Genomic DNA, 26,204 nt, shown 5'->3' with positions numbered 1-26,204 from the left:
TTCACTGTTTGTTTTGATGTAGATGTTAATCTTGACTTGAATCTAGATTGATGCTGAGAATACCAGACAAAAGACAAAGTGCTGCTGAAAGAACAATGGGGCAGCATGGTAGTGTAGCTCTTAGTGTAATGCTTTCCAGCATCAGTGACCCAGGTTCAATTCTCACTGTTGTCTAGGATAACGAGGTGGAAATACACTTCTAGCAAAGGAGGTGTAAGGTGCCCCTTCTCGCAGTTAGTCTGCTAATCACCCACAGACAAGGCAAGGTGATTTGCTTAGGACACCCCCCCCCCCCCCCCCAATCAGGGTTACATGAAACCACGGGAGCAGATAGTGGATGGTCATATGAGCATCTGGTGCATATCGCAAGTCCTGCTTATGTGTCCACTGACACCAGACAGACAACCTCTGAAGAGTAGTGATAATGGCTGGGGTCACCCATCTTGTAAAGACACTGTCCGGAAAAATGCAATGGCAAACCACTTCTGTAGAAAAATTTGCCAAGAACAATCATGGTCACCATGATCGGCTATGTCATACGACATGGCACATGATGGTGATGATGTAAGTTCTCCCATGACTGTATGGGTTTCCTCCAGGTGCTCCGGATTCCACCCATATTCCAAAGACGTTTGGTCTAGGGTTAGTAAGTTGCAGGCATGCTAAGTTGGTGACACTTCAGAATCAGAATCAGGTTTATTATCACTGGCATGTGCCTTAAAATTTGTTAACTTAACAGCAGCAGTTCAATGCAATATATAATATAGAAGAAGAAAGAATAATAATAAAGTAGTAAATCAATTACAGTATACGTATATTGGATAGATTAAAAATCATGCAAAAGGCAGAAATAATATATATTTAAAAAGTGAGGTAGTGCCCAAGGGTTCAATGTCCGTTTAGGAATCGGATGGCAGAGGGGAAGAAGCTGTTCCTGAATCGCTGAGTGTGTGCCTTCAGGCTTCTGTACCCCCTCCCTGATGGTAACAGTGAGAAAAGGGCTGCCCCGGGTGCTGGAGATCCTTAATAATGGACACTGCCTTTCTGAGATACCACTCCTTGAAGATGTCCTGGGTACTTTGTAGGCTAGTACCCAAGATGGAGCGGAATAAATTTACAACCCTCTGCAGCTTTTTTCAGTCCTGTGCAGTAGCAACCCCCTCCCTCCATACCAGACAGTGATGCAGTCTCTCAGAATGCTCTCCACGGTACAACTATAGAAGTTTTTGAGTGTATTTGTTACATACCAAGTCTCTTCAAACTTCTAATGAAGTATAGCTGCTGTCTTGCCTTCTTTATAACTGCATCGATATGTTGGGACCAGGTTAGGTCCTCAGAGATCTTGACACCCAGAAACTGCTCACTCTCTCCACTTCTGATCCCTCTGAGGATTGGTATGTGTTCCTTCCACTTACCCTTCCTGAAGTCCACAATCAGCTCTTTCGTCTTACTGACGTTGAGTGCCAGGTTGTTGCTGTGGCACCACTCCACAGGTTGGTGTATCTCACTCCTGTACGCCCTCTCATCTCTCTCTGAGATTCTACCAACAATGGTTGTATTGTCAGCAAATTTATTGATGGTATTTGAGCTATGCCTAGCCACACAGTCATGTGTATACAGAGAGTAGAGCAGTGGGCGAAGTACACTGCCAGTGTTGATCATCAGCGAGGAGGATGTGTTATCACCAATCCGCACAGACTGTGGTTTTCTGGTTAGGAAGTCAAGGATCCAATTGCAGAGGGAGGTACAGAGACCCAGATTCTGCAACTTTTCAATCAGTATTGTGGGAATGATGGTATTAAATGCTGAGCTATAGTCGATGAACTGCATCCTGACATAGGTGTTTGTGTTGTCCAGGTGGTCTAAAGCCATGTGGAGAGCCATTGAGATTGCGTCTGCTGTTGACCTATTGTGGCGATAGGCAAATTGCAATGGGTCCAGGTCCTTGCTGAGGCAGGAGTTCAGTCTAATCGTGACTAACCTCTTAAAGCATTTCATCACTGTAGATGTAAGTTCTACACTTCCAGGCTGCCCCAGCACATTCTCAGACTGTGTTGATTTCACTATATGTTTCCACGTACATGTGCCAAATAAAGCTAATCTTTAATGGGAAGAGTATTTGAGAATAACAGAAAATGGCCAGAAACAGGCATTAGAGTCAACAACGTGTTGAGGATTATTCATTTAGATTGTGGTACAGGCCCTTCCATTCAAATGAGCCTCATTGCCCAGCAAACCACCTATTTAACACTAACCCAATCACAGGACAATTTACAATGACCAATTATCCTCCTAACCAGCACGTCTTTGGACTGTGGGAGAAAACCAGAGCACCCGGAGGAAACCCATGAATGAACTCACAGGAAGAACATACAAACTTGCTTACAGAGGACACTGAAATTGAACTCCGAAGTCCCAATCTATAATAGCATCACGCTAATCACTACATGTCAGATGATACAGAGGAGACATTTATGATACTGAGAGCTAAGCAAGCATTAGATGTTCAAGGGGAAAATGACCAGAAGGGCAATACAGAAAATAACAGGCTACCCATGTGAGTAATACAGAAAGTGAGAAATAACAGCTATTGATTCAAAGAATAAGGAATTATATTTCTGGCCTCTACAGAGGCCAACAAGGTAAAAGCCAGAAAGATTTCTCACTGATCCTTGGCTCCAGGGTTGAATCTTATGGCTACTTTACTAACGTCAAGGACTAATGTAGAATGATTTACCTCTAAGTGGGGGAAATCTTGAGGCCTTACAAGCAGATTCCGTAGACCATTCGCGCTAAGATCCAATTCCCTGAGAGCCGGAAACAAACAAAATGGCTCTGACAGAAGAGAAGTGAAAATGATTATATATTCTCTCTCTTTTCCTCTCCCACACACACACACACATAAAGTCGTGAAATTGTTACATTACTGAGAAATAAATACTGTACACGATTCCACTGTCCGATACAAAGGATCACAATGCAAATGCAGTGGTTCTGGTTATTGTGCAACTGCTAATTAATCCGAGCAGCTGCTTATTTGGGACAACTTTTAAAGAACAAATACTAATCGAGAAAATAGCCGTTATTCCCTTCATTCATTTGTGGCCCTGTTCCTCTTAATTGGGACAGGAGACTGTTCATGTACGCTTGCGTGGCCGTTAAACACTACACCATGCCTAGAGCAGTTTTTAAATAGTGTCAGTTGCTTGTGTTTGTATTTTAAAAGCAATAATTTTTTTGTCACTTGACAAGAAATAAGCATTAGGACAATTCAGAGCTCTTTTGTTCACTGCAGTTTCAAGCTTTCAGATTTGGAGATGGCAGAAAATTAAAAGAGATTTCACTACTTCAATAAGTAAGGAATTATGAAGAATTTGAAATTATTGACGATCACCTTGAATGTTACAATGAAAGTGAAGATTTGGAGGATGCAGTTGTCATTTGTGTTGTATACAGTATAGGCATTCCATTATCTGCACTAGGTATCTGCTTTGATTTTGTTCCTTTACACTCAAAAGAATACAACTGCATACTGTCAATAACTATTAGGAACTAAAAACAGTTTTATAGTACTGTAGAAGTATTGGTAGTGTTCTAATTTGTTATGTATTTCATTAAAATATATAATTTGTTACTCAATTAAATAGATAATTGGGCAGTCACTTAATTGGGCCAAAATATACTGGTACTGATGTGTCCCAATTAACCAGGATCCACTGTCCATGGAAGAGGATAAAGTAGAATTAGTCTGTGAGCAAGGACCCCAAATTTGGGCCACTGTTACCATCTGGGGGGAATAATTCTTATTGTGATTTTTGGCAAAGTATACACCTCTAGTGCTAGAAAATATCAAGTCAAGTCAAGTCACTTTTTATTGTCATTTTGACCATAACTGCTGGTACAGTACACAGTAAAAACGAGACAACATTTTTCAGGACCATGGTGCTACATGAAACAGTACAAAAACTAGACTGAACTACGTAAAAACAACACAGAAAGAACTACACTAGACTACAGACCTACCCAGGACCGCATAAAGTGCACAAAACAGTGCAGGCATTACAATAAATAATAAACAAGACAATAGGCACAGTAGAGGGCAGTAAGTTGGTGTCAGTCCAGGCTCTGGGCATTGAGGAGTCTGATAGCTTGGGGGAAGAAACTATTACATAGTCTGGTCGTGAGAGCCTGAATGCTTTGGTGCTTTTTCCCAGATGGCAGGAGGGAGAAGAGTTTGTATGAGGGGTGCGTGGGGTCCTTCATAATGCTGTTTCCTTTGTGGATGCAGCGTGTAGTGTAAATGTCTGTAATGGCCAGAAGAGAGACCCTGATGACCTTCTCAGCTGACCTCACTATCCGCTGCAGGGTCTTGTGATCTGAGATGGTGCAATTTCCAAACCAGGCAGTGATGCAGCTGCTCAGGATGTTCTCAATACAACCCCTGTAGAATGTGATGAGGATGGGGGGTGGGAGATGGACTTTCCTCAGCCTTCGCAGAAAGTAGAGACGCTGCTGGGCTTTCTTTGCTATGGAGCTGGTGTTGAGGGACCAGATGAGATTCTCCGCCAGGTGAATACCAAGAAATTTGGTACTCTTAACGATCTTTACTGAGGAGCCGTCGATGTTCGGTGGAGAGTAGTCGCTCTGTGACCTCCTGAAGTCAACAACCATCTCTTTTGTTTTGTTCACATTCAGAGACAGATTGTTGGCTCTTCACCAGTCTGTTAGCTGCTGCACCTCCTCTTTGTATGCTGACTCGTCGTTCTTGCTGATGAGACCCACCATGGCGTGTCATCAGTGAACTTGATGATGTGGTGCGAGCTGTGTGTTGCAGCACAGTCGTGGGTCAGCAGAGTGAACAGCAGTGGACTGAGCACACAGCCCTGGGGTGCCCCCGTGCTCAGTCTGATGGTGTTGGAGATGCTGCCTCCGATCCAGACTGACTGACGTCTCCCAGTCAGGAAGTCTAGGATCCAGTTGCAGAGGGAGGTGCTCAGGCCCAATAGGCTCAGCTTTCCAATCAGTTTCTGAGGGATGATTGTGTTGAATGCTAAACTGAAGTCTATGAACTGCATTCAAACGTACGTGTCCTTTTTGTCCAGGTGGTTTAGGGCCAGGTGGAGGGTGATGGCAATGGTGCCGTTTGTTGAACAGTTGGGATGGTACGCGAACTGTAGGGGGTCCAGTGAGGGGGGGTAGCAGGGTCTTGATATGCCTCATGACGAGCCTCTCGAAACACTTCATGATGATGGATGTAAGTGCAATGGGATAGTAGTCATTGAAGCAGGACACTGAAGTCTTCTTCGGCACGGGGACGATGGTGGCGGCCTTGAAGCACGTTGGAACGAAGATATCAGTGAGAACATCTGCTAGCTGGTCTGCACATCCTCCAAGCACTCTACCAGGAATGTTGTCTGGTCCAGCAGCCTATGTGATAGCATTGCAGCGGTGGTAGCTTTCCCCTTTGGGCAGATCCCTGTGGACCAGGCTATTGAAGCCACAGTGAACAAAGACACACAGACTCCTGGAGGCACATCACGGTTCAGCCTGAATGCTGGAGCTATCAAGCATTACTACATAACAGCTGAGCACTGCAGTGTATTCCTGGGACAGTTAATGGTGCAAGGCAACAAATCAGAGCTTTGTCATGTGGAGCTACAGCGGCCAAGAATCCAGAAGGATGAGGAAGTAGTTTCAGCAGTGAATGGGTCAACCCACTTGCAGAGAAGCAGGACCTCATTAGCATCTCTACGGCAAAGGCAGCCCCCAAGGACATTGCCTCCGACCTGATGAAGGCATATGAGATTGGTGAGCAATGCTATGCAACCTTCAAGGATGAGAGACTAGAGGAAGACCCACCAGCAAAGAAATTCCATGACCAATGAAAACCAACAAGCTGAAAACATTCAGTGATATGTGTAAGAAGAGAGAAGTGAAATCAAATGGGAGGGCGATCATCTTGAAAGCAGACAGGTCTTTGGACACATCAGGTAGTGATGGCACAAGGGCGCAGTCTACATATGGAGGATATCCTTTCTCATCCCCTTGGACCATTGCCCTGGGCCCTGTCCACACCAGAAGGATTGCTGAGAAAGACAAATAAAGCTACTTTAGCCACAACCTTGCAGAAAAATGAAGCAGTAGAAGAGCAACTCCCAGGAAACTCTGCTACAGTGGTTGAGGTTATGAACTTGGTCCAAAGAGTGAAAGGTGATCAAGTTACTTTCAAAGATATTGCCACAACAATTCTGGGTATGGCTCTGAGGGAAGGCAGTCAGAGTAGCAGAACTGATGTTGTGTTCGACACATACAAGATGAATTCTATCAAGAATAGTGAAAGATCTCTACGGGGTGAAAAGACTGGTCATGAGTTGCAAAGTATTTAACATTATCATGGAAAATGATAGAATCAGAGAGGACAGGAAAATTTTTAATTGGGGAAGGGCAAATTATGAGGCTATAAGGCTAGAACTTGCGAGTGTGAATTGCGATGATGTTTTTGCAGGGAAATGTGCTATGGACATGTGGTCGATGTTTAGGAATCTCTTGCAGGATGTTAGGAATAAATTTGCCCCGGTGAGGAAGATAAAGAATGTTATGGTGAAGGAACCATGGGTGACAAGTGAGGTGGAGAATCTAGTCAGATGAAAGAAGGCAGCATACGTGAGGTTTAGGGAGCAAGGATCAGATGAAAATATTGAGGAATATAGGGTAGTAAGAAAGGAGCTTAAGAAGGGGCTGAGGAGAGCAAGAAGGGGGCATGAGAAGGCCTTGGCAAGTAGGGTAAAGGAAAACCCCAAGGCATTCTTCAATTATGTGATGAACAAAAGGTTGACAGGATTGAAGATGGGACCAATTAGAGATAAAGGTGGGAAGATGTGCCCAGAGGCTGTGGAAGTGAGCGAGATCCTCAATGAATACTTCACTTCGGTATTCACCAATGAGAGGGAACTTGATGATGGTGAGGACAATATGAGTGAGGTTGATGTTCTGGAGCATGTTGATATGAAGGGAGAAGAGGTGTCTGAGTTGTTAAAATACATTAGGACGGATAAGTCCCCAGGGCCCGACGGAATATTCCCCGGGCTGCTCCAAAAGGCGAGGGAAGAGATTGTTGAGCCTCTGGCTAGGATCTTTATGTCTTCGTTGTCCACAGGAATGGTACCAGAGGACTGGAGGGAGACGAATGTTGTCCCCTTGTTCAAAAAAGGTAGTAGAGATAGTCCAGGTAATTATAGACCAGTGAGACTTACGTCTGTGGTGGTAAAGCTGTTGGAAAAGATTCTTAGAGATAGAATCTATGGGCATTTAGAGAATCATGGTCTGATCAGGGACAGTCAGCATGGCTTTGTGAAGGGCAGATCGTGTCTAACAAGCCTGTTAGAGTTCTTTGAGGAGGTAACCAGGCATATAGATGAGGGTAGTGCAGTGGATGTGATCTACATGGATTTTAGTAAGGCATTTGACAAGGTACCATAAGGTAGGCTTATTCAGAAAGTCAGAAGGCATGGGATCCAGGGAAGTTTGGCCAGGTGGATTCAGAATTGGCTTGCCTGCAGAACGCAGAGGGTCGTGGTGGAGGGAGTACATTCGGATTGGAGGGTTGTGACTAGTAGGTCCCACAAGGACCTCTACTTCTCATGATATTTATTAACGACCTGGATATGGGGGGGTAGAAGGGTGGGTTGGCAAGTTTACAGACGACACAAAGGTGGGTGGTGTTGTGGATAGTGTTGAGGATTGTCGAAGATTGCAAGGAGACATTGATAGGATGCAGAAGTGGGCTGAGAAGTGGCAGATGGAGTTCAACCCAGCGAAGTGTGAGGTGGTACACTTTGGAAGGACAAACTCCATGGCAGAGTACACAGTAAATGGCAGGATACTTGGGAGTGTGGAGGAGCAAAGGGATCTCGGGGTACATGTCCACAGATCCCTGAAAGTTGCCTCACAGGTAGATAGGGTAGTTAAGAAAGCTTATGGAGTGTGAGCTTTCATAAGTCGAGGGATAGAGTTTAAGAGTCACGGGGTAATGATGCAGCTCTATAAAACGCTGGTTAGGCCACACTTGGAGTACTGTGTCCATTTCTGGTCGCCTCACTATAGGAAGGATGTGGAAGCATTGGAAAGGGTACAGAGGAGATTTACCAGGATGCTGCCTGGTTTAGAAAATATGCATTATGATCAGAGATTAAGGGAGCTAGGGCTTTACTCTTTGGAGAGAAGGAGGATGAGAGGAGACATGATAGAGGTATACAAGATATTAAGAGGAATAGACAGAGTGGACAGCCAGCGCCTCTTCCCCAGGGCACCACTGCTCAATGCAAGAGGACATGGCTTTAAGGTAAGGGGAGGGAAGTTCAAGGGGGATATTAGAGGAAGGTTTTTTATTCAGAGAGCGGTTGGTGTGTGGAATGCACTGCCTTAGTCTGTGGTGGAAACAGATATGCTAGTGAAATTTAAGAGACTTCTAGACAGGTAAATTTGGAGGAATTTAAGGTGGAGGGTTTAAGGGTCGGCACAACATTGTGGGCCGAATGGCCTGTACCGTGCTGTACTGTTCTATGTTCTTTGTATCACAGGCACACAGATGGTGAGGCAGTGGAGGAGCTTCCAGACCAAAGTCAATAACAAAAATAGTCTCATTAGCTTCATAGTCCATGAATGGAGGAAGGCGGAGTACAGAGCAAAGCTACAGGAGAAAATTCTGTATGCAACTGTGAATGACAAATGTTACAGAATCACATCTCAAGATGGTGAGGAGGTGTCAGCCCTTCAGTGTCAACAAGAAGGAGCAGATGGCCGCCTACTTCTCCATGTTGCCCATGCCACAAGAGAGGGCATTAACCTTAACTACCAATCTGTAGTGACCTGCTCAGAAGACACAGATGTCTTTATCATGTCTTTACCATTTTTTGACAAGATTGAGGCCTCATTGTTGCAGAAGTGTGGCACTGGAACTCGTACAAGGCTTGTAGACATCAGGAAGGTTGCTGCCACTGTTGGCACAGAGGTTTGTAGGGCTCTCATCGGGTTGCACGCATATACAGGATGTGACACTGTAAGCGCTTTTGCAGGCAAAGGGAAGACAAGTGCCCTAAAACTTCTGACCAGCAACAGGGAAACTCAGGACACATTCTTAGAGTTGGGTCAGGAATGGGACCTCTCCCCAGAACTGATGAACAAACTGGAGGCATTTACCTGTCTCCTGTATGCCCCAAAAGCATCAACCACCAAGGTCAATGAGCTCAGGTATCACCTTTTCTGTGCGAAAAATAGGTGAAATCGAAAGCTGTCAACTCCCATCATGCAACGACTGCTTAACAAAACATGCACAGCAAGCCAACTACCAGACTGGAATGTGGAGAAGATGTTTGGAGAAGGACTCACAAGTGCCAAGCCCTGTTGGCAGAGGATGGAAGATGGAGAGAGAAGAGGAAGCTGAACAGTTGGTGGTGCACTGGATGGAAGGCCAGCCAGCACCCGATGCCATCCTGGATCTACTGGCCTGTAACTGTCCAAAAAAATGTTCACTCCCAAGATGTATGTGTGTTGCAAATGGCCTCAGGTGTACTGACGTGTGTAGACTGGCAGACTGTGAGCACCAGGCATCCACCTCAGAGAGTGTGGAAAAGTTTAGATGAAGATGTGGAAGATAAGGAAGACTTGGAAAATTATTATGATTATTAATAGGTTATGAAAGTATGGAAAACAGATTATGGAAAGCAGTCTTTGATTAAATATATTCATTTTACTACCAAGTGGGGTTATGGCCATGTGGAACCCTACATTTGAATTATTGTTCTGTAATTCCATATGCTATGGCAAAACCTTAAGATTATTTTGATTTGATACAACAATATGGAAAATATCATGACATTGATAAAACCCCAGAAATCTCTCCAAATTAGGTTTTTTACCTGGGGGGGGTAACATTTTCTGCTGTACTGATGTTAATATGGAATATATACAAAAAGTGATTTCGTATTCAAAGTAATAAAGCTACCACTGGTGCAATACTATCGCATATTTTCTAACTCCAGAGATGTATACCTTGCCAAAAATCACTATGAGCATTATTCCCCTCAGATGGTACCGACCAACCCTACTGGCTCACGGACTAAATGAATACATTACAGATGGGCTTCCAGTCCCTTATCCATGGTGCTGGGAAGATTATTTTAATAATTAACTGAGTCTTACCAAAAGGTAAATGGTTTGCTGCTGCATTGATGTAGACCACATTATCAAACAAATGAAAATCTTCTCCATTAACCTGGAAGAGAGAAAGAAGAGAAATAGAAATCTCTATTAAAAACTAGTTTTAAAATTTTATTTAAAGTTTAGAGTCATAGACACCACAGCATAGAAATGGGCCTTTAGACCCATCTAGTCTATACTACACTATTATTTTGCCTGGAATCTATTATTCTGTCAATGGCGACATGGTAGCATAGCGGTTAGCACAACATTAATAGAGCTCGTTGTGTCAAAGTTTAATTCTGGCACCATATGTAAGGAGTTTATACATTCTCCCCATGAACCGCATGGGTTTTCTCTGGGTGTTCCGGTTTCCCCCACAGTCCAAAGACACACCGGTTGGTTAGTTCACTGGTCATTGTACATTGTCCTGTGATTATGCAAGGGTTAAACGGTGAGGGAGGGGTGAGGAGTTGCTCATTGCACGGCTCATTGGGCCAGAAAGGCCGGTTCCTCACTGTATCTCTGAATAAAATAAATATTAATATAATATCGTAGTGTAAAGTTTATTATGGCCTTCTAGAAAGTGTACTCTAATTTATAACAGATATCAATTTTACTGATGTTATTTACATTCTTTTTTTCCTGTATGATCTGTTTCTGTCTGAAGCAGTTAATGTTCCAGACTGTAAGTACAAAAGGCCAATGTTTCACATGCTGACAGAACCGCAAATAAGTAGGAACTGAACTGTACTGAAGAAATCAAAGTATTGAGTACAGGAAACACACACAAAATGCTGGTGGAACACAGCAGGCCAGGCAGCATCTATAGGGAGAAGCACGTCTCGGCCCGAAACATCGACAGCGCTTCTCCCTATAGATGCTGCCTGGCCTGCTGCGTTCCACCAGCATTTTGTGTGTGTGCTTGAATTTCCAGCATCTGCAGATTTGCTCGCATTGAGTACAGGAGTTGGAAAGTTATGTTGAAATTGTTTATGACATTGGCGAGGCCTAAGTTGGAGTATTGCGTGTAGTTCTGGTCATCTACCTACAGGAAGTTTGTAAATAAGATAGAAAGCGTGTAGAAAAAATTTACAAGGATGTTGCCAGGACTTGAGGACCTGAGCTATAGGGAAAGGTTGAATTGTTAGGACTTTATTTCCTAGACTGTTGAAGAATGAGGAGAGATTTGAGAGGTATACAAAATTATGAGGATTATTGATAGGATAAATACAAGCAGGTTTTTTCCACTGAGGTTGGGTGAGACTAGAACTAGTGGTCATGGGTTAAGGGTAAAAGGTGAAGTGTTTAAAGGAAACATGAGGAGGAACTCCTTCACTCAGAGGGAGCCAAGAGCGTGGAACAAGCTATAAGCAGAAGTTGTGGATGTGGGTTCGATTTCAACATTTAAGAGAATTTTGGGTAGGTACATGGATGGGAGGGGTATGGATGGTTTTGGTCCAGATGTAGGTCAGTGGGACTAGATGGGCTGAAGGGCCAGTTTTCTGTGCTGTGATGTTCTACGACTCTAAATACTGCAAAGGTAGATGTGTCATCTTTCACAGACATATCCTTCCCCAATACCAGTAGTATCTAAAAGAGGTTTTAGCTCAAGAAGTCAACATCCATCAAAGAACCCCACCATTCATTTTCTCACAGCAGGTTCAAACAGATACTTCCTTTCAAACACTTGGTCCTTGAACCAACCTATACACACTAATCATATGTTTATGAGACCATAAGATATAGGAGCAGTATTAGACCATTCAGCACATTGGGCCTGCTTTGCCATTCATTCATGACTGATTTATTTTCTCTATAAACTTCGCATTCTGCTGCCTTCTCCCCGTAACCTGGAGTTTAGGAACACAATGACCACCTTGATCACTTTGCACTAAATGACTATTTTGTTTTGTTATTTCTTGAAAATATTGTGAATAATTTATGTTTTTTCTTGAGAACATTGCTTCTATGATGCTCTGAGTCTGTGATGCTGCCGCGAGCAAGTTTTGCTTGCATTTGTGCATCTAACAATAAACTTAACTTTAATTTTCAGATGAGATGAGATTTTTTAAAAGGCTCTCTGCTATCAGATGAGCTTTGAAAATGGGTATGGAAGAGATTGTCACCGTTTATTTGATTTTATTTTGCAGCTTGGGATCTGCACATGGATTAGAGGCCTTTTTTTTTTACAATTGATATCATCTCCTATTTCTTACTGTTGAATTTAACTAATTCCAACAAGGTAGTTCTGATATCATAAAGAACAATATAAAGATGGAAGTTATTTTCTTTTTTTGGAATCCTTGTGACAGAACTTTTGCAAAGCTGAGGGCTTCACAGTGTAAGGGTTCAACACCACCAATCAGGAGCAGAAAATCAAACTGAAATCCAGAGAGAGAAAGGAGATGCATTTAGCAAAGAACTCCATCCAGCAACCATCCTGAATATAACAACAAGGCTATGATGTGGTGAGGTACAAGGAGACTCCTTGGATTAGAAGGAAGTCCCTCGAGAACAGCAATGAGGAGGAATTTCATCAGTGAAATTGATTGCCACGTATGGCTGTGGGTAGTCATGACATATTAAGTCTGACTCTGATTCTATATTCAAAGTGGAAGTTGATAGGTTATTGGTCAGCCAGGGTGTCAAAGGTTACAGGAAAAGGCAGAAGAATGGGGTTGAGAGGGATAATAAATCGATCATGATGGAGTGGGCAAATAGCCTAATTTTGCCCCTATGTTTTATGGTCAAATTAGGAGCAGAAAAACGAACTGAAAGCGAGAGGAAAAGAGGATGCAGTCGTCCTGACCATAACAATATGGCAAGGATATGGTGTGATAGAAAGAGAGTCCAGAGCTTGTGGGTGAGGACACAAATCAAGAGGAATAATAAAGGAACATGAAGAAACATGGGAAACATACACTCAGTGGCCGCTTCATTATGCACCTCCTGTACCTAATAAAAAGGCCACTGAGTGTATGTTCATGGTCTTCTGCTGCTGTAGATCATCCACTTCAAGGTTTGATATGTTGTTCATCAGAAATGCTCTTCTGCACAGCACTGTTGTAATGCTTGTTCTTTAACTTACTGTCACCTTCCTTTCAGCTTGAACCAGTCTGGCTATTCTCCTCTGACTTCTCATTAACAAGGTGGTTTCGCCCACAGGACTACCACTCACCGGATGGATTTTTGTTTTTATGCACCATTTTCTGTAAACTCTGGAGATTGTCATGTGTGAACATCCCAAGAGATCAGCAGTTTCTGAGATACTCAAACCACCCTGACTGGCACCAACAATCACTCCACAGTCAAAGTCATTTAGATCGCATTTCTTCCCCCATCTAATGTTTGCTCTAAACAACAACTGAACCTCTTGACCATGTCTGCATGCATTTATGCATTGAATTGCTGCCATGTGATTGGCTGATTAGATATTTGTATTAAATAGCAGGAGTACAGGTGTACCTAATAAAGTGGCCACCGACTGCATTTTTTTAAAAACAGCACGGTTTTGTGATGTGAAATGTATCTATTGCATAGATGATAAGAGCAAATGTAATAATAAATTTCAAAATCATCCTGGTGGAGCTCACAGTACCACAGGAGGAGGGATGCGAGTCGGCTCACGAGAGGAAGGCCCTGAAGGACCAGTCCTCAGTCCAGGAGTGCAGGGACAAAGGATGGCAGGCATGGCTATTCCCTGTGGAGATTGGCTGTGGAGGGTTCCCAGCAAGGTCAGCATGGAGGTTGCTGTCTGTGCAAGAACCAAGCAGCTCACAGGATGCGGGAGGAAGCAGAAAGAGCCTCTTGTTGGATATGAAGCAGGTGAGAGGCGTTGAGCTGGAAGTCCGGAGCAGATGGGCAGTGACTTGGCCACCACTGCTGACCCACCAACTGGAGACTGCAGTGGTTAAGGGTTGAAACACTCAATGAAGGTTGATGACATCTGCTCCCCGCCAGAGGCTACTGTTAACTCATTAGGTAACTGAAGAGAGCACCCCAGTGTATGATGCAAGCAAGTACAATTAGTTTGAAGAGAAAACATGAATAGAGTTATGGGGAATTGGAGAGATAGAACATGGCACAGGCATAACACACTGAATGGCCTTCATTATTGTCGTATCATTCTATGTGTATCCCTAAAACGCAAGCGCATAGTTGAAATTTTGTCATACATACGGCATTGAGATCCTGGTCATTAATATTCACAACACAAAGGTCCGATTGATTATCCACGTGGTGCAAGAGCATCTGTGAAAGGCAACAAAGCAGTCAGAAGATGGACTCTATTCACAGCTGAGCAAGGGGCATTGCTCAGTGAGAAAAATACACTAGATATTTTCTACACAGCTTCCCAATGGCAAGCACTTACTGTATACCCTATCACCTCGAGTTGTAAGCCACAGTAGTGTAGAGGTTAGCGTGACGCTATTACAGCTCGAGGATTCAGAGTTCAGAGTTCAATTTCGACATGGTCTGTATGTTCCTCACCATGGAACATTTGGGTTTCCTCTGGGTGTTTCAGTTTCCTCACAGTCTAAAGACATTCTGGTTAGTAGGATAATTGGTCATTGTAAATTGCCCCCTGATTGGGCTAGGGGTTAAACAGATGGGTTGCTGAGAGATGCAGCTCGTTGGGTCAGAAGGGTCTGTTCTGCACTGCATCTCTAAATAAAATAAATAAACCAGCAAGTTGATAAGTTGCTAACTTGATGATGGTCCTTTCTCCCCTAGATGTACTGGGAAGAAATACAGGAGGCATCCATTTGTATTTCAGCTTAAAAATATGAATCAATTTGCCTCAGTCTTCAACAGATATATGCCTTTTTCTCTGCACAGTTTGTCTTCTTTTGCATATTGGTTGTTGGTCAGACTTTATGTATAGGTTTCCACAAATTATATTGTATTCATTTATTTTCTTGTAAATGCCCGCAAGAAAACAAATCTCAGAGTTATAAATGGTGACATAGATGTACTTTGATAATAAATTACTTTGAAGTTTTGGAAATTTGTTTCACACACACTCACCTTTGTACTTAAGTTCTCTTTTAATTTACTTCACCTAAAACCAATACTTGACCTGTAACTGCTCTCTGATCTCGGTCTCTGTCTAACTGCTCAAGATAGAGGCACAAGGATGAAGGAAAATGGAGGGCTATGTCAGAGGGGAGGGTTAGATTGATTTTAGCATAGGTTATACGATTAGCACAACTTTGTCAGCAAAGGGCCTGTACTGGTCTGTAGTGTTCTGTGTTCTGTGGTGTACATACCCCCAGGATTAACGATTATTGCCTCCCTGATCTGTATGGGGCCTTCAGATTTACACTTTATTTGGCCATAAGACAATAAGACCGTAAGACAGAAGAGCATAACTATGTCATTCAGCCCATCAAGTCTGCTCAACCAGTCAATCATGGCTGGTTTATTTTCCCTCTCAACCCCATTCTCCTGCCTTCTCCCCATAATCTTTGACACCCTGATTAATCAAGAACCTATCAGTCTCTGCTTTAAATATACACAAAATGACGTGGCCTTGACAGCAGTCTGTAGCAATGAATTCCACAGATTCACTACCCTCCGGCTAAAGAAATTCCTCCCATCTGTTCTAAAGGGGCACATCCCTATATTCTGAGGCTGTGCCTTCTGGTTCTGGATTCCCCACTATAGAAAACATCTTCTCCACGTCCATGTCCAATTTGTCAATGATTCAAATAAGGAAACTTGGGAAAACATAGTATAGCAAGTGTATGTAGCTTGCTGCAGGTGCAGAGATAACATCAGAGAAATAATAAAAGTTGACCTCACCGTCAGGCAAGGAAAGAAGTTTAGAGCTCTCCTCCTTTAAAGATAGACTAGAACAGGAACAAAAGAAGAAAGGATATAGAGTAAAAGTAGTATTAGCACACAAAACACAAGAGATTCTGCAGTTGCTGGAAATCCAGAGCAATACACACAAAATACTGGAGGAATACAACAGATTCAGGTAGCATCTATGGAGGGGATGTATCAGCCCACAACCCTTCATTATCATAGGAAATAATGTTAGGCCCATGTGTATGCTGTCATTAGATATCAAAGGGCCTGTTCCTGAATTGTACCGTCCTATGTTCTACGGGAGAACCAGTCAATCAGGTAAGGAAATTTCCAGTTTCACTTGGTTGTGGAAAGCAGTGTAGTGTGAGGTTGGAGATTTTGGGTGTACTGTGATGATAGGGTAATTGGGAGCAAGGAAAACATACGGTGAAACCTGCAGGAATATGACCAATATGTGGCTTTAGGCCAAGATATGTCCTTCTGCTTGAGATTTTACTGAACCTCTACCCAATGTCCAGCACCTGTTGATGAAGCAAAGACGAGAAAAACAAAGGCCGCACAGACCTGAATTGAGCCGGTTGGAAAATTCTGATGCTGTTGTAAATAGGCAGCACTATAGTGTAGCAATTAGCATAACCATTTACAGCACCAATATATGTACAATCAGGGTTCTAATCCCACCGCTGTCCAGTGGAGTTGGCAGTTTAGGAGCGGCACAGTTGTAGTGATTAGCATAATGCTTTACAATGCCAGCAATCAGAAGATTAGGGTTCAATTCCTGCCACTGTCTATAAGGAGTTTGTACATTCTCCCTGTAATTGTTTGGGTTTCCTCCCACTTTTCAAAAAGATGTATGGGTTAGGGTTAGTAAATTGTGAGAAAACAATGTTGGCACCAGAAGCATGGCAACATTTGCAGGTTGCCCAGCACATTCAGATTTTTTTCTCTATTATTATGAATTGCATTGTACTGCTGCTGCAAAGTTAACAAATTTCACAACATATGCCGGTGATGTTAAAACTAATTCTGATTTTCACACTGACAGTCATTGATGCAAATGACTATTTCACCGTATATTTCAATTTTTAATGTACATGTTACCGATAAAGCTAATCTTTAATCTTTTTTTCTAGAGGAGTGAGACAGCTTATTGATACTCACCAAGTAATTTCCATCCAGTACTTTCTCCTTGACAGGTTTAGGAATCTGGGCAACGTGAGGTTTGGATACTGGGCTTGGTGCAGCAAGCACCTTCTGGCTCGGTGGCTTTGGGCCAAGGACAGCCTGGAAGTCCTTCTGCTTGGGACTTTTCTGAACCTCCACCCAATGTCCAGCACCTGTTGACAAAACAAACACCAAACAAAACGCTGCACAAACTTGAATCAAGCTGGTTAGGAAATTCTGATGCTATTGTAAATAATTAGATTGAGTTTATCCATATAATTTGTTCTGTATTACTAGCCCATCATCATTATGTACCATGTCGTATGACATAGACAACCATGGTCTTTGACCATGATCATTCTCAGCAAGTTTTTCTGCAGAAGTGGTTAGCTATTGCCTTCTTCTGGGCTATATCCTTACAAGAATGATGACCCCAGCCATTATCAATACTCTTCAGAGATTGTCTGCCTGGCGTCAGTGGACACACAACCAGGATTTGTGATATGCACCAGCTGCTCATATGACCATCCACCACCTACTCCCATGGCTTCACGTGACCCTGATCAGGGGGCTAAGCAGGTGCTACACCTCACCCAAGGGTGACCTGCAGGACAGCAGAGGAAAGGAGTGCCTTACACCTCCTTTGGTAGAGACACATTTCCATCCTGCCGCCCATGATATAAGACACAAGAACAGAAATAGGCCACTCAACCCATTGAGTCTGCTCAGCCATTCCATCATGGCTGATTTATACCCTCTCAATACAACTCTCCTGCCTTCTCCTTGTAACCTTTGACACCCTTATTAATCAAGAACCTATCAACCTCCACTTTAAATAACCCAATGACTTGGCCTGCACAGGTATCTGTGGCAATGAATTTCATAGATTCGCCACCCTCTGGCTAAAGAAATTCCTCTTCATTTCTATTTTAAAGGGATACCATCCAGTCCTAGACACTACCAGGGATAAACTGCTACCATGAACTTCCTGCATTAGTTTTGCTCCCGAGATTAACTGCTCAGAAAATATACTCTGGCTATTGTGTGGAGATACTGTGTCTGCAGTGTGATATTTTGAATTGAAAATAACATAATTTTTTTTAAAGGAGAAATTCAGAGAACTTTGGGTCACAGGAAGCTGATAGACTGGAATACCAACCATTCAGCAAGGGAAATGATACAGAAGACCTTATTGCAAAGGGATTGCTGCACAGTACATAGAACACAGAACAGTAGAGTACAATACAGGCCCTTCAGCCCACAATGTTGTGCTGACCTTTTAGCCTGTGGAACAAAACCAGTCTATCCCTTCCCTCCTGCATAACTCTTGTTTTCATACATATGTCTATCTAAGCATTTAAATATCCCTAGTATTTTTGCCTCTGCCATCACATCTAGCAGGACATCTCACACAGTCACAACTCTGTGCAAATAACTTACCTCTGACATCCTCCCCATAGTTTCCTACAATCGCCTTAAAATTATACCATCTGGTATTAGTCATTTCCGCCCTGGGAAAAGTTTCTGGCAGTCCACTTTATCTATGCCTCCAATCTTCTTATCAAGTCACCTGTTATTCTCCTTCACTCCAAAAAGAAAAGCCCCAGCTTGTTCAATCTATCCACATAAGACATGCTCAGCAATCCAGGCAGCATCATGGTAAATCTCCTTTTTTACACCATCTTTCCCACAGTCCTCATCCATAAGCAACAGAACCTGAGCCTCAGTGCCTCCCTCTGCAATTGGATCCTCAACTTCCTAACCAGAAGATCATAATCTGTGCAGATTGGTAATATCTCCTGCTCACTGACAATCACCACTGGTGCACCTCTGGGGTGTGTGCTTACCCCACTGCTCTACTCCCTCTATACCGATAACTGTGTGGCTAGGTATAGCTCAAATGCCATCTATTATTGATAGAATAGAGATGGAGATGAGAGGGCATACTGGAACAAGATATACCAGCGAGTTGAGTGGTGTCACAGCAATAACCTTGCACTCAACGTCAGTAAGACCAAAGGGCTGATTGTGGACTTCAGGAAAGGTAAGTCGAGGGAACACAAACCAATCCTCATAGAGGGATCAGAAGTGGAGAGAATGAGTAATTTCAAGTTACTGGGTGTCAATATCTCTGAAGATCTAACCCGGGTCCCAACATATTGATGCAGCTATAAAGAAGGCAAGACAGCATCTATATTTGAACACGTACAAACAAGCAGGATGAACTCAGCAAGTCGGGCAACATCCGTTTTGTCCCCCTTCGTCCACACTTCAGTGAGTTCCTTGCCCAGCATGACGCTGAACTCTTCTTCCGTCGCCTATGTCTCCGAGCCGAATACTTTAACAAGGATTCCCCTCCCCCTATTGATGACCTCTTCTCCCGTCTTCAACCCTCCTCCTCCTCCTGCACACCCCCACCAGGCCTTCTACCTGCACTCGATCTTTTCATCCCCAACTGTCGCCGAGACATCAACCGTCTCAACTTCATCACTCCTCTCTCCTCACTCCCTCTGAACGCACTGCCCTCCACTCTCTCCGCACTAATCCTAACCTCACCATCAGACCCGCAGACAAAGGTGGTGCCGTGGTAGTCTGGCAGATGGACCTCTACCTCACTGAGGCCAAACGGCAGCTCTCTAACACCTCTTTTTAATATTTTCAATGGATGCTGCCCGACTTGCTGAGTTCCTCCAGCTTGTTTGTACGTGTTGATTTGACCACAGCATTTGCAGTGTGCTTTGTGTTTACTTAGCGTCTATATTGCATTAGGAGTTTGAAGAAATTTTGTTTGTCACCTAGAACATTCAAAAACCTCTAATGTATTGTGGAGAGCATTCTAATAGGCTGCATCACCGTCTGGTATGGGGGGGCATTCTAACTGGCTGCATCACTGTCTGGTATGGGGGGGCATACTAACAGGCTGCATCACCGTCTGGTATGGGGGGGCATTCTAACAGGCTGCATCACCGTCTGGTATGGGGGGGGCATTCTAACTGGGTGCATCCCTGTCTGGTATGGGGGGGCATTCTAACTGGCTGCATCACTGTCTGGTATGGGGGGGCATACTAACAGGCTGCATCACCGTCTGGTATGGGGGGGCATTCTAACTGGGTGCATCACTGTCTGGTATGGGGGGGCATTCTAACAGGCTGCATCACCTTCTGGTATGGGGGGGCATTCTAACTGGGTGCATCACTGTCTGGTATGGGGGGGCATTCTAACTGGGTGCATCCCTATCTGGTATGGGGGGGCATTCTAACTGGGTGCATCCCTGTCTGGTATGGGGGGGCATTCTAACTGGGTGCATCCCTGTCTGTTATGCGGGGGGCATTCTAACAGGCTGCATCACCGTCTGGTATGGGGGGGCATTCTAACTGGGTGCATCCCTGTCTGGTATGGGGGGGCATTCTAACTGGGTGCATCCCTGTCTGGTATGGGGGGGGCATTCTAACTGGGTGCATCCCTGTCTGGTATGGGGGGGCATACTAACAGGCTGCATCACCGTCTGGTATTCAGGGGCATTCTAACTGGCTGCATCACCCTCTGGTATGGGGGGGCATTCTAACTGGGTGCATCACCGTCTGGTATGGGGGGGCATTCTAACAGGCTGCATCACCGTCTGGTATGGGGGGGGCATTCTAACAGGCTGCATCACCGTCTGGTATGGGGGGGCATTCTAACAGGCTGCATCACCGTCTGGTATTCGGGGGCATTCTAACAGGCTGCATCACCGTCTGGTATTCGGGGGCATTCTAACTGGCTGCATCACCGTCTGGTATTCGGGGGCATTCTAACTGGCTGCATCACCGTCTGGTATTCGGGGGCATTCTAACAGGCTGCATCACCGTCTGGTATGGGGGGGCATTCTAACAGGCTGCATCACCGTCTGGTATGGGGGGGGCATTCTAACAGGCTGCATCACCGTCTGGTATGGGGGGGGGCATTCTAACAGGCTGCATCACCGTCTGGTATGGGGGGGCATTCTAACTGGGTGCATCACTGTCTGGTATGGGGGGGCATTCTAACAGGCTGCATCACCGTCTGGTATGGGGGGGCATTCTAACAGGCTGCATCACCGTCTGGTATTCGGGGGCATTCTAACAGGCTGCATCACCGTCTGGTATGGGGGGGCATTCTAACTGGGTGCATCACTGTCTGGTATGGGGGGGCATTCTAACAGGCTGCATCACCGTCTGGTATGGGGGGGCATTCTAACAGGCTGCATCACCGTCTGGTATGGGGGGGCATTCTAACAGGCTGCATCACCGTCTGGTATGGGGGGGGCATTCTAACTGGGTGCATCACTGTCTGGTATGGGGGGGGCATTCTAACAGGCTGCATCACCGTCTGGTATTCGGGGGCATTCTAACTGGCTGCATCACCCTCTGGTATGGGGGGGGCATTCTAACAGGCTGCATCACCGTCTGGTATGGGGGGGCATTCTAACAGGCTGCATCACCGTCTGGTATGGGGGGGGCATTCTAACAGGCTGCATCACCGTCTGGTATGGGGGGGGCATTCTAACTGGGTGCATCACTGTCTGGTATGGGGGGGGGCATTCTAACTGGGTGCATCACTGTCTGGTATGGGGGGGGCATTCTAACAGGCTGCATCACCGTCTGGTATTCGGGGGCATTCTAACTGGCTGCATCACCGTCTGGTATGGGGGGCATTCTAACAGGCTGCATCACCGTCTGGTATGGGGGGGCATACTAACAGGCTGCATCACCGTCTGGTATGGGGGGGCATTCTAACAGGCTGCATCACCGTCTGGTATGGGGGGGGCATTCTAACAGGCTGCATCACCGTCTGGTATGGGGGGGGGCATTCTAACAGGCTGCATCACCGTCTGGTATGGGGGGCATTCTAACTGGGTGCATCACCGTCTGGTATGGGGGGGCATACTAACTGGGTGCATCACCGTCTGGTATGGGGGGGCATTCTAACTGGGTGCATCACCGTCTGGTATGGGGGGGGCATACTAACAGGCTGCATCACCGTCTGGTATGGGGGGGCATTCTAACAGGCTGCATCACCGTCTGGTATGTGGGGGGCATACTAACTGGGTGCATCACCGTCTGGTATGTGGGGGCATTCTAACAGGCTGCATCACCGTCTGGTATGGGGGGGCATTCTAACAGGCTGCATCACCGTCTGGTATTGGGGGGCATTCTAACAGGCTGCATCACCGTCTGGTATTCGGGGGGGCATTCTAACAGGCTGCATCACCGTCTGGTATGTGGGGGGCATTCTAACAGGCTGCATCACCGTCTGGTATGGGGGGGCATACTAACTGGGTGCATCACCGTCTGGTATGGGGGGGCATTCTAACAGGCTGCATCACCGTCTGGTATGGGGGGGGGCATTCTAACAGGCTGCATCTGTCTGGTATGGGGGGCATTCTAACTGGGTGCATCACCGTCTGGTATGTGGGGGGCATTCTAACAGGCTGCATCACCGTCTGGTATGTGGGGGGCATTCTAACAGGCTGCATCACCGTCTGGTATGGGGGGGGCATTCTAACAGGCTGCATCACCGTCTGGTATGGGGGGGGCATTCTAACAGGCTGCATCACTGTCTGGTATTGTGGGGCATTCTAACAGGCTGCATCACCGTCTGGTATGGGGGGCATTCTAACAGGCTGCATCACCGTCTGGTATTGGGGGGCATTCTAACAGGCTGCATCACCGTCTGGTATGGGGGGGCATTCTAACAGGCTGCATCACCGTCTGGTATGGGAGGGCATTCTAACAGGCTGCATCACCGTCTGGTATGGGGGGAGGCTTCTGTACAGGACCAAAAGAAGCTACAGAAAATTGCCAAATTAGTCAGCTCTATAGGAGCAGTGCCTCAGAAAGGTGACAACAGGACACCCATCACCCAGGACATCCCCTCTTCTCATTGTTACTGTCAGAAAGTTGGTACAAAAGCCTGAAGGCATATACTCATCAATTCAGGAACAGTTTCTTCCCCTCTGCCATCTGATTCCTTAATGGTCACTGAACCCATAAATACTGCCTCACTTTTTTATATTATTTCTGTTTCGCAGTAATATTGATCTATTTATATCTATTATATACACATATTTACTGCAACTGATTTACTTATTTATATTTCTTTCTATATTATCATGTATTGCATTGAACTGCTGCTGCCAAGTTAACAAATTCCACAACACATGCTGGTGATAATAAACCTGATTCTACACCCTCCCTGAAGACTCGCTATAATGAGGTGACCAGAACAGAACACAATTTTCCAAGTGTGGTCTAACCAGAGTTTTATAGAGTTGCAACATTACCTCTCGGCTCTTGAACTCAGTCAACCGCCCCCCCCCCCCCCCCAAATAATGAAGGCCAACACACCAGGCACCTTCTTTACCCCCTATCAACTTGCTCAGTAACTTTGACGTGATCTATGGATGTGGACCCCAAGATCCCTCTGTTCCTCCACTGCTCAGGATCCTGTCATTAACCTTGTATTCTGCCTTCAATTTCCACCTTCCAAAGTGAATCACTTCACACTTTGCCGGATATAGTAAGAAAGCCTGGCTGTAGTTACACCAGCACTTTTGTGATACCACATCTGAAGTGAATATAGAACAGTACAGCACAGGAACAGGCCAATTGGACTACAATGTTGTGACAAACCAATTACATCAGTAGTCAAATCGCCAACTAAACTAATCCCTTCTGCCTACATAATGTCCAGGTCCTTCCAATTTCCTGACCTTCAGAATCAGAATCAGGTTTATTATCACCGGCGTGTGACGTGAAATTTGTTAACTTAGTAGCAGCAGTTCAATGCAATACATAATCTAGCAGAGAGAGAAACAAAATAACAATAAATAAAACATAATAATAAATAAACAAGTAAATCAATTACGTATATTGAATAGATTATTTAAAAATGTGCAGAAACAGAAATACTGTATATTAAAAAAGTGAGGTGGTGTCCAAAGTTTCAAAGTCCATTCAGGAATCAGATGGCAGAGGGGAAGAAGCTGTTCCTGAATCTCTGAGTGTGTGTCTTCAGGCTTCTGTACCTCCTACCTGATGGTAACAGTGAGAAAAGGACATGCCCTGGGTGCTGGAGGTTTTTAATAATGGACGCTGCCTTTCTGAGACACCGCTCCCTAAAGGTGTCCTGGGCACTTCGTAGGGTAGTGCCCAAGATGGAACTGACTAGGTTTACAACTCTCTGCAGCTTCTTTCAGTCCTGTGCAGAAGCCCCTCCGTACCAGACAGTGATGCAGCCTGTCAGAATGCTCTCCACAGTACAACTACAGAAGTTTTTGAGTGTATTTGTTACATACCAAGTCTCTTCAAACTCCTAATGAAGTACTATATAGCCGCTGTCTCACCTTCTTTATGACTACATCAATGTGTTGGGACCAGGTTAGATCCTCAGAGATCTTGACACCCAGGAACTTGAAGCTGCTCACTCTCTCCACTTCTGATCCCTCTATGAGGATTGGTATGTGTTCCTTCGCCTTACCCTTCCTGAAGTCCACAATCAGCTCTTTCGTCTTACTGACGTTGAGTGCCAGGTTGTTGCCTATGTAAACATTTCTTAAAAGTCTTTAATGTTTCTGCCACAGCACATTCCAAACACCCATCACTCTCTGTGTAAAAAAACTTGCCCCTCACATTTCCTTTGAAATTGCCCTCTCTTACTTTAAATGCATGCCCTCTGGTATTAGACAGTTCAAACACTGGAAAAAAATACAGTCTCTATCTAAGCCTTTCATGGTCTTATAAACCTCGGTCTTCCCCACTCCAGAGAAGTCAAGCTGAGTGCTGAGTAGAGTTTTGTTCTCTTCACCTAAGATAGAACATACTGGCTTAAAATATTGATCCACTCCTGATTCCTGACTACAGCTCAAGTAGAGGAATTATGTACATTGTTAACAAGTATGGTGAGTTGAAATAGTGCCCACAAGATGGTGAATCGTGATGTTGAAGTGTAAATCACTTATGTTTGGGTGTGTGTATGTGTCTGCTGAAAGGGGCAGGGATGGAATCAGGGAATGAAAAGCCCAAAGATATTTGTAAAATGCTACAGTGGCCGTGGATGGATATTTTAAAAAGCAGGAGCTTACTTTGGTATCCTCCCTTAAAGATCTTTCTGACTGGAAAGCAGTCCACGACAACACTGGTGCCATCATCAAGTTTGTACTGGCTCTCGAAAGTCATTGCTGAAAAACAAAATCAGAACCAGATGAATTTATTTATTACATGTACATCAAAGCATACAGTGGAATGCATTGCTTGCGCTAACAACCAACACAATCTAAGATGTGCTGGGGGCAGTCTGCAAGTGTCACCACACATTCCGGAGCCAACATAGCATGCCCACCGTGTTCGGCAGAACAACACAAGCATTAACGCAACAACATCAGCAACAAAACAGAACAGCAGCAAAACAAGCCCCTTTCCCCCCTCCCACCCACACCTACTGATAGGCCTCCAACACCAGGACAAGTCTTCCAGGCTGATGGGACTGAATGTATCTAAAGATCTTCTTCCTCTCTGCCATCAGATTTCTGAATGGCAAGGAACCCATGAAAACTTCCTCAGTACTTTTCCTCTTTTTTTCCACTATTTATTTAATTTTATTTAATTTTAGTATATACTATCATTTATAGTTTTATTACTATATATTTCAATGTACAGCGGCGCAAAATAATTTTCACAACATACATTATTCCAGTGATATTAAATCTGATTCTGACCTCTCTTTTGTTTTTACGTGTTGTTTGACTTCCCCTCTAAGCCACTGTTCCCTCATCCTCCTTTTAGAATACTTCTTCATCTTTGGGATGCATCTTTTCCTGCACCTTCCAAATTTCCCCCAGAAACACCAGCCATTGCCGTCCTACCATTATCCCTGCTAGTGTCCCCTTCTAATCAACTTTGGCCATCTGCTCTCTCATGCCTCTGTAACTCCCTTTACTCCACTATAATACTGATCCATGCAATTTTAGCCTGTGCTTCTCAAACTACAAGGTGAATTCTATCATATTA

At 44.6% G+C, this 26,204-nt stretch overlaps 1 protein-coding gene across 1 annotated transcript in view; it reads right to left on the bottom strand.

Annotated features, from left to right (window-relative positions):
• Positions 1-26,204, bottom strand: part of xrra1 (X-ray radiation resistance associated 1) — an 85,031-nt gene that overhangs the window by 43,307 nt on the left and 15,520 nt on the right. Inside the window, exons 2-6 of the mRNA XM_073041936.1 lie at positions 25,280-25,375; positions 17,176-17,351; positions 14,380-14,451; positions 10,201-10,273; positions 2,738-2,835 (exon numbers count right to left, since the gene is read on the bottom strand). Coding sequence (XP_072898037.1) covers positions 2,738-2,835; positions 10,201-10,273; positions 14,380-14,451; positions 17,176-17,351; positions 25,280-25,373 — 513 coding nt within the window. The 5' untranslated portion in view covers positions 25,374-25,375. The remainder of the gene's footprint in view (positions 1-2,737; positions 2,836-10,200; positions 10,274-14,379; positions 14,452-17,175; positions 17,352-25,279; positions 25,376-26,204) is intronic.

This window comes from Hemitrygon akajei, chromosome 4, assembly GCF_048418815.1.
Source record: "Hemitrygon akajei chromosome 4, sHemAka1.3, whole genome shotgun sequence".
Lineage (NCBI taxonomy): Eukaryota > Metazoa > Chordata > Chondrichthyes > Myliobatiformes > Dasyatidae > Hemitrygon > Hemitrygon akajei.
The sequence above is the reverse complement of the archived record's forward strand: the minus strand, read 5'-3'. Positions and strand labels throughout refer to the sequence as shown.